Below are 9,087 nucleotides of genomic sequence, written 5' to 3'. Positions count from 1 at the left end.
GCCTTCTCTAAAGGTCTCTAGGAAAAAAGTACAATTAGAAACCATCATCAAACAGTTGCAATCTTGTACTATCTTCTTGACTTACACTTGGAAAACTGTGACACACAAATGACACAGGACACAGAGGAGATGGGCTTTCAGTAGCATCAAAGCAGCACAGCAAACGGTCACTTCTTACTTGGAACTTCTTCCTCTTTCTTCTCTCTCTCTCCTCCCTCCTCTCCTTTCCTTTCTTCTCCTATCTTTTCTTTCCATTCTTTTTTCTGGCCCTCCTAATCAAAGGAATACCAAGTTTTAGCACGTTGCATCTTTTTTCCACAAACTTTCCCCTAGGTAGTCCTCCTGGGTCAGATATTTTAAAGGGAGATGATAAAATCCTGAGGCTAACAGCGATGAGGCTGAATAATAACATGACCTATTAAATACACGAACTTAATAAATACAATGAACTATGTGGAACGTTGCAATGGATGGTAAGTCAAGACCTCAGTTTAATTTCCAGCACTTCTACTGACTCCGAAGGAATATTTTCAACAAGTCATTTAATGTGTCTCAAGGACATTTTACATTTGTAAAGGAAGTTAGGAGAAAACAAAATTAACCAGTAAGTATTTATTATTCTAGCACACACTCATAGAAAATAAATAGTAGCGCAAAGCAACATGAATGCAGCAATGTCATTATTAAGGTGCACATACAGTTTTCTAAGAAAAAGAAACTATGATGTAAAAATAGACACAGATCATTTCATAAAAACACTAAGGAAACAAATAGGTGCTATAGGGATAAAAATCTTTTAAAATGAAATAGAAACAAGCTGATTAATGGTTAGCTGGGTATGAATGACTCATTCAAAATGCATTTATTAAATGCCTATTTTGTGCAAATCAATGAGATTAAACCACCCAGCAGCTACTGTTGTTAAGGAGTTTAGAGATTCTACATTTTACTTTAGGTATTTTACATTTTATTAATGAACTGGAAAATCCAATATATGACAAGAAATCTCTTTAAATTTAGTTTCTAAAACAGGCCCTCAACACACAGAGCTGGATCATGATCTCTGGGCCATCAAAAGGCCTTTGCAAGGCCCGAGGCACTAAGGGAACACTGAGCTACAGACAGAGGCGGGGATGCCGGTGAAGTTCACTGTCACCAACCGTGCAGCAATTGTGACCTTGGTCAAGTCATTTTACCATGCCTCTGCCTTGGTTTCTTCACTTACAAAACTAAGGACCGGAGATAAAATGACCTCTAAAGTTCTTTCAAATTCTATTATAATTTTTTACAAAATTATACAAAAATAAACAAAAATGACTAGGTGGTTTAGTGCAGGCGGACTCTCAACCACTGCGCCACCAGAGAAGCCCCGTAAACTACTTTTTAATTGTCTATTTCCTCCGCTAGAGGATAAGCCCTGTTGCGAATATTCAGTCTTGTCACAGCTGAATCTTAGCAACTAGCACAGTGCCTGATACACAGATCGCCTCCTGCAAATACGAGATGAGTGGAGTAGTGAACATGAAAGTCTAGGGTGGGTGAAGGGTAGAAAATACAAATTCCCATCCAAAAACCTTTAAAACTATTTCAAGTTACCAAATCCAGACTGTTGATTACTACTTCTTTCAACATGTTTCTTGTGCATCTGCTGTTTCCCAATGAATGTGTCAGAACCAGTGATAAAATGGGAGAACAGACATAGTCTCAACCCTTGCGGAGATTATAATCTAGTGAGTGGGAAGAGGGGGAAAGGAAGAGTGTGCTGCACAAAATAACACACAGGCAATTACAATAAGGTGTGATAGGTGATGTGCAAGGGGAACTTCAGAACATTTTGCTCGCAACTAGACCTCAGAAGGTCCAAGAAGGCTTCAGGGGGGAGGCAAGATCTCTGCAGCCACCTGAAGGATCAGCAGTGTCAGGCAGGTACAAGAAGGTAAGAAAACCACCCCAACAGAGGGAACGCTAGGTGCCAAGGACAGGAGGGGTCAGGACAAAAGATCAGGCTGGAAAGGAAAGCAAAAGATGGAAGCTAAAGGCTCTAAAAGCCGGGTTCAGAAGGCTGCATTTTATCAAGAAGATAATGGGGGAGCCACTGAATGGCTGTAAGCAAAGAACTAATCATTGCATTTTAGACAGTTTGTTCTGGCCACATGGAGAATGGATCAGAAGCTGAAAGACTGGAGGCAGAGAGACCAATTAAGATGACTGTTAACATGATTTAGTGAGAAACTAATGATGGTCTAAATTAGAAAGGTATCAATGGGGATGGAGAAAAGCAGGTACCTTTGAAAGCTTGGAGGTGGAAGAATGGACACGACTTAGTGTGAAGTAAGCCAAGAATAACTGACTTGAGTAATGAAGTGGATGGTAGTCCAATTCTCTGAAATAGGAAACACATGCAGAGATACAGATTTGAAGGGAAAGATAATAAATCTGTGTAGTTTTAGAGATCTGAGGCTCCTGTGAGACAGCTAAGTGGAAAAGCTCAGTAGGCAGTTATGGGGATATGACAGAGAAAATCTGGGTGGAGATTTTGAGTGTGGGCCCCCTCTCATGGGACCAATCTATTTTAAATTTACTTGATCTATTTAAATGCTACGATCAGGAAGGCAGTGGTCTAAAGATAGGTAGATCTTGTCCATTTACAGCACATTCAACTTTCTTTGTAACAACATCATCTTATTCTCATGGTTTCCTACTCTAGCTACTGTGGCATTTCATGGGTTACGTTCACTGCTAACACAAACCTTTGGCCTTTCAATCTTTCTCTGCTGGGGTCTTCGCATCACACTCCTGTAGTCTCTCTGTGCTTCTAGTCTAGCGCTCTTCAAACCTCGGCACTCATCATGTGGAGGCCTTGTTAGATTGCATCCCTCAGTTCCAGATTTTCTGATTCAGCAGGCCCGGAGTGGGAGCCAAGAACTTGCATTTCTAGCAAGTTCCCAGGTGATGTTGCAAATTACTGGGCTTGTCCATTTCCAAGCTGAATTCATAATTTTGTGGTCATATCTATCACCCATACAGCTCAATGTTGCATGCTGGTCTTCCCACTCTTTCATTCCTAGATCTACAGAGGTTCTTACAAATCTTCACTGATTCAGGCTTTCTCTTTCTGCTATTAAGTAGTCCTTGTGAGACTGAGACCATTCACAGACTCCACAATTTCTATGAGCATCAATACATCCTAGCCCTGCCAGATGCCTGGGATACAAAGATAAAGTCTTGTCCTGGCTCTCACTATAAAGACCCCCACCAAGGTCTGCACAAGAGAAGCAGGCAAGGTGATGGACAAGTCAGGCATTAGCGAAGGTAGATGGTATTGCAAGGTTCTCAAAGACACTCCATAAATGTTAAAACTATCTCAATAGAAAAAAATGCCAAAATTTATGTAAAAAATCATCAGTGATTATTTTTCTCACTTTTTTCTGCAGTTTACAAATCTCTAATTAACATAACATTAATGTAATTAAGAAAAAACTAAAACATTATTTGAAAAACCTCATAAGCAAACCAAACTCTATAAAGTTATTTATTCTTATTTACCAAATCATGTCTTTTTTACCTCATTATAATAGCCCCTGGGATAAAGTACAAACTTCTTAGACCTAACCTAGCTCAATTCTGTCTCCATCTCTGTAATCATATAACCCATTATTCACCAAAGAACCTTTAATTGCCGACTATCCTGCCTTTGTACCTTTTCTCATGTACCTAAAACACTTACCTTCCCCAGCAACTCCTCCTACCGCCCTCAACCATCTGCCCTTCACATTCCAACCCAGTTATAACATTTCCCACGAAACCTTCACAATTATCTCCAACTCCCATTGTCAGCATTTTTAACTGTGAAAGCAATTGTCCGTGTCACATGCTTGAGCCCTCAACTCTTTATACTGTGATTTCAGTTGTGTGAATACATCTTCTCTCCCTAACTTGACCATAAACTAGTTAAGGGAAAGTGCCTCATACTTGCTTCTCAAATTGCTGGCCACCCACAAAGTGACTCTGATACCTAACTCAGTTTTCCTCATGCAAAATTCTATAAATCGTTCAGGATAGGTGGGAATACGGTATATGCAATTCTTCTACTGTGACAGTGTCAACAACTCGGCGTCTTCCCCCAGGTTTCATATTCTGTGGTCAGCAAGATAAGGGAAACTCTCTTATTTGTAAAAGTACTCCTGAAAAAGCTCAGATCATACTGGACATCGATATCAAGTCAACACTACCAGTCCCCTCCCCTCACCCCTTCCCTGCCCCCAACTTGAACTGGATGGATTGCTATTCTTTTCAGTTGAGGGTCAGATGAGAAAGATGGCTTGTGTTAGAGCACCAGTTGTGCCAATTTATGTATCTTCAGATATTAGAGTCACAATCAGTTCTTAGTAATCTTATAGAATTTACCACAAAGACAGGCACACGGTAGTTGCTTAGTAAAGATTTGCTGATCCCATATGCAGTGGAATGAGTAGTTTGGTAGTGAATCTGTACTGACTGAACACTGATGAGAGCATCTAGATGAACTGGAGGCTGAGGGCAGAGATCTCTTCTCAGGTTCCTTACTTGTATGTAGGGAGAAACTGCTCAGAGAGAGTGGCTTCTCAGAGGAATCATCTATTTCAAGTCCCTCATTTCTGGAGGAATCATACTGATGGACATTTAGTAAAGACAGGAATTTTTAATGGCTGCCAGAAAAGAAGACTTAACACACTCTCTAACCAATCCAATATTTAACAATCCTTATTATCAAAAAATTATTTCTTATCCCTTCTGTTACAGTTTAACTTTTTTTTTGCTTTCCTTTTCTTTGCCCCAGGCCTGGCCTCAGGGTAGATTAAGAACAGCTGGGCTCCATCTCCTCCCTACAGAAGACTCTTTACTAGAGCAGAAGACTATTAACTACTCTTTGGCCTTTGCTCTTCCAGATAAATAATTTGTTTCTCTGTTTTTTTTGTTTTAGATTTTAGTTTCCAACATTTTAGTCATTTTTGTGACTTCTTTTAGTTGTAAACATAGAACAGACACTGTCCATTATGCACCATAGTTTGTTAAAGTAGAATAGCCTTCCTATTGCTCTATATTCTTGTCTGGCAACTGCGACAGAGTAGAAAGACCAGGTTTAAAATCAGATGCACTTGGGCTCAAGTTCCAGCTTGGTCATTTAGTTGCTATGTAATCTTAAAAAAGTCATTAGCATCAGATTCTTCTAGAAGTTGGAAATGAACCACTACCTGACAATGTTGGTAAGATTAAAGCAGACAATGTTATGAAAGTGGTTTGGAAACGGAAAAGCAGTATTATTATTGTACTATTGCTACTTTGGTTAGGGATGAGCATAAGAAGAAAAAGACTCAGTGGATTTTACCAAATCTCATTTCAAAAGACTGAAATCTTCATTATTACTCATCTAATACCTCAATCGACCTGTGGTAAAAGAATTTTTTTCCCCAGGAAATACTGACTACACCATTAAAACATAATTGGGGCAGTTACACAGTGAACATGATGTCACCTTGATGTGGGCACGTGTGGGGGCCGGATGGGAAGGGGCAAGACATGGTCCAGTGGAACTCATCACACCCTTCACTTGCACCTTATCTGAGAGGAGATGTTGGGGTGGGAATCCCAAGAGAACGGGGGTGGGTGCCAGCATGACCTGCTCTCTGGGCTGTTTCACCCGCATCCACGTGGCTGTGCCTGTTGATCCGGAAGCAGAAAAACCTCCAGAAGGCACAATGATAGCACCGGACTCTACGGTGCTTCGCTGAACAGGGCCTGATACAGGCAGTCCACGAACCCGTGTCCCCTGCATCAGCAGGCAGACTCCCAACCACTGTGCCACCAGGGAAGCCCTATCCATTATTCTTGACATTAAAAATTAAATGCAATGATTAAAAAAAATAATGTTACCATTTATATCATATGTTTAGAATCATGTGGTTTCCGGTGTGAGCAGAATTTAGTTGTGCCTGGAAAGGAACAGAGGGCAGTGGCTGAGAAGCACATGTCCTCATAAGACATACCTAAATAGTATGCTTAGGATGATTCATGCTAAGGATTTAGACAAAATACAGTTCTCCTCAGAGGAAACAATTTTCGTTTCTAAAGGGCATTCACTTCTGTCATCTCGATTCCTGATTTCAGTGGCTGCAGGCTGTGAACCTCTGTGCCGCACTTAGGACAAGCAAAGGACACATCAAATAAGAAGCTGCTCTTCACACAGTAGTAACAGAAAACATGCTCGCAGCCTATGGTGTGAGGCATGGTGGGCCACTCCCCACACAGAGAACACTGTCTGCCGCTGGTGGCCAGCGTGCTGTCACTGCTTGGAGCTCTGGTCAGAGGGATACACCATGAAGAGAGCTTGGCTTTCAACTTCTGGATACTGACAAGTGGTAAGAGGAAAATCAGAAACTCGGCAAAGCTGTGCCAGAGGAGTTCTCTATTCATATACTCAAAGCCTACTTCTCGGACATTTTGGGGCCTGCAAAACACAGAATGGATGCCCAGCAGACGCTCGGTCAAAGTTGCGAACTTGCCCCTTTGAAGGAAAATCAAGAAATTAATCAACCTGCCCAGCTTCAAAAGTCCAACCACGAGATTCATGCACTGCTTGGCTTTCCTGAAGGATGCTACGTGACGGTTTCGAAACAAATCGTAGCATCGTTCTTCTAACCACTTCCCACCGATTGTACAGATGGCATACCACAGCTTTTGATTTTTGCTCAGTGGCTGGTATCTCAGGTTTGGGGAAAAATCGTTCTTGTACTGAATATTCAAAACTGACTGTCCCACGGTGGCATTTTTAGAGTAGATGGTGAATCTCCATAAGAAAAGCCACAAGAATGCTTTCACCTCTGGTTCAAAGCGGGCTAACAGCCCTGGCTTAAATCCATGAAAGCACTGAGTAAACTGGGACCAAACGAGTTGCTCCAGGGCCTTGTTTAGTTCAAGTGCATCCAACTGGCTTATTCTTAGCACTCTGTTTGTCCGCTTCATATTCTCATCTCTGCAAGCCATGCCTTCTCTAAAGGTCTCTAGGAAAAAAGTACAATTAGAAACCATCATCAAACAGTTGCAATCTTGTACTATCTTCTTGACTTACACTTGGAAAACTGTGACACACAAATGACACAGGACACAGAGGAGATGGGCTTTCAGTAGCATCAAAGCAGCACAGCAAACGGTCACTTCTTACTTGGAACTTCTTCCTCTTTCTTCTCTCTCTCTCCTCCCTCCTCTCCTTTCCTTTCTTCTCCTATCTTTTCTTTCCATTCTTTTTTCTGGCCCTCCTAATCAAAGGAATACCAAGTTTTAGCACGTTGCATCTTTTTTCCACAAACTTTCCCCTAGGTAGTCCTCCTGGGTCAGATATTTTAAAGGGAGATGATAAAATCCTGAGGCTAACAGCGATGAGGCTGAATAATAACATGACCTATTAAATACACGAACTTAATAAATACAATGAACTATGTGGAACGTTGCAATGGATGGTAAGTCAAGACCTCAGTTTAATTTCCAGCACTTCTACTGACTCCGAAGGAATATTTTCAACAAGTCATTTAATGTGTCTCAAGGACATTTTACATTTGTAAAGGAAGTTAGGAGAAAACAAAATTAACCAGTAAGTATTTATTATTCTAGCACACACTCATAGAAAATAAATAGTAGCGCAAAGCAACATGAATGCAGCAATGTCATTATTAAGGTGCACATACAGTTTTCTAAGAAAAAGAAACTATGATGTAAAAATAGACACAGATCATTTCATAAAAACACTAAGGAAACAAATAGGTGCTATAGGGATAAAAATCTTTTAAAATGAAATAGAAACAAGCTGATTAATGGTTAGCTGGGTATGAATGACTCATTCAAAATGCATTTATTAAATGCCTATTTTGTGCAAATCAATGAGATTAAACCACCCAGCAGCTACTGTTGTTAAGGAGTTTAGAGATTCTACATTTTACTTTAGGTATTTTACATTTTATTAATGAACTGGAAAATCCAATATATGACAAGAAATCTCTTTAAATTTAGTTTCTAAAACAGGCCCTCAACACACAGAGCTGGATCATGATCTCTGGGCCATCAAAAGGCCTTTGCAAGGCCCGAGGCACTAAGGGAACACTGAGCTACAGATAGAGGCGGGGATGCCGGTGAAGTTCACTGTCACCAACCGTGCAGCAATTGTGACCTTGGTCAAGTCATTTTACCATGCCTCTGCCTTGGTTTCTTCACTTACAAAACTAAGGACCGGAGATAAAATGACCTCTAAAGTTCTTTCAAATTCTATTATAATTTTTTACAAAATTATACAAAAATAAACAAAAATGACTAGGTGGTTTAGTGCTGTTTTCTTCTCAAACCAGATCCATGACAGGAATGCTTCTCACTGATAAATAGGGTGGGTGATCTCAACTTTTTCCCCCTTCCTGCAGTTCCCTCAAGACTTGACTTGGCAGCCTATAAGCTACAACAGTGGGGATTTTGGCTGCAAGTTCTGTGAAATCCTTGCCTGGCACTAGCCAGGAGCTACAGGAAAGAAACAAGGGGATTAGGATAGAGTGCCCTTTCTTCTCTGTTTTTCTAATCCATTCACGACTCTATCCCCTCCCAGACTTTTCCTCATTCTGGCTGCTCTCAGCTCCCCGCTGGATGACATCTAATTGGTCTATCCTACCTTTTGCGTCCTTCAGTGCATTTCCCACATGGCAATCCTTCTAAAACACAAGTCTCCCCAAACCTACCCCCAGGCTGCTTTCCTTCCTAATGCTTCAACCTCTAGTCACAAAGTGGCCCCCTCTCTTGTTCGCTAGTGGACATTTGCTGTCTGTTCCCGTCACCTGGAACAGTCTGTTCCCATTCTTTAACTGAAAAACTCACATGAGACTAAGTTTTTAAGTACTAGCTTAGGGACCACTTCTTTCTGACCCTCCAAATATGAGTTACCTGCCTCTCTAGCTGTTCCTTTAGCACCCTGTCCTTCCTCTTTCTTGGCCTTTATGTATTTACTGTTCGTAAACTACTTTTTTTTTTTTTTTTTTTTTTCTTACGGGGGCCTCTCACTGTTTGGGCCTCCCC

The 9,087-nt window shown here is 40.9% G+C and overlaps 1 protein-coding gene across 1 annotated transcript in view; it reads right to left on the bottom strand.

Annotated features, from left to right (window-relative positions):
• Positions 1-6,105: 6,105 nt before the first annotated feature.
• Positions 6,106-9,087, bottom strand: part of PEX2 (peroxisomal biogenesis factor 2) — a 15,267-nt gene continuing 12,285 nt past the window's right edge. The window contains exon 2 of the mRNA XM_007455361.1: positions 6,106-7,040. Within this exon, the coding sequence (XP_007455423.1) occupies positions 6,106-7,023 (918 nt within the window). The 5' untranslated portion in view covers positions 7,024-7,040. The remainder of the gene's footprint in view (positions 7,041-9,087) is intronic.

Source organism: Lipotes vexillifer, unplaced genomic scaffold (assembly GCF_000442215.2).
Source record: "Lipotes vexillifer unplaced genomic scaffold, Lipotes_vexillifer_v1.1 scaffold1962, whole genome shotgun sequence".
In the NCBI taxonomy this organism is placed as follows: Eukaryota; Metazoa; Chordata; class Mammalia; order Artiodactyla; family Lipotidae; genus Lipotes; species Lipotes vexillifer.
Note: the sequence above shows the minus strand (reverse complement) of the source record. Positions and strands in the feature narration are given on the sequence as shown.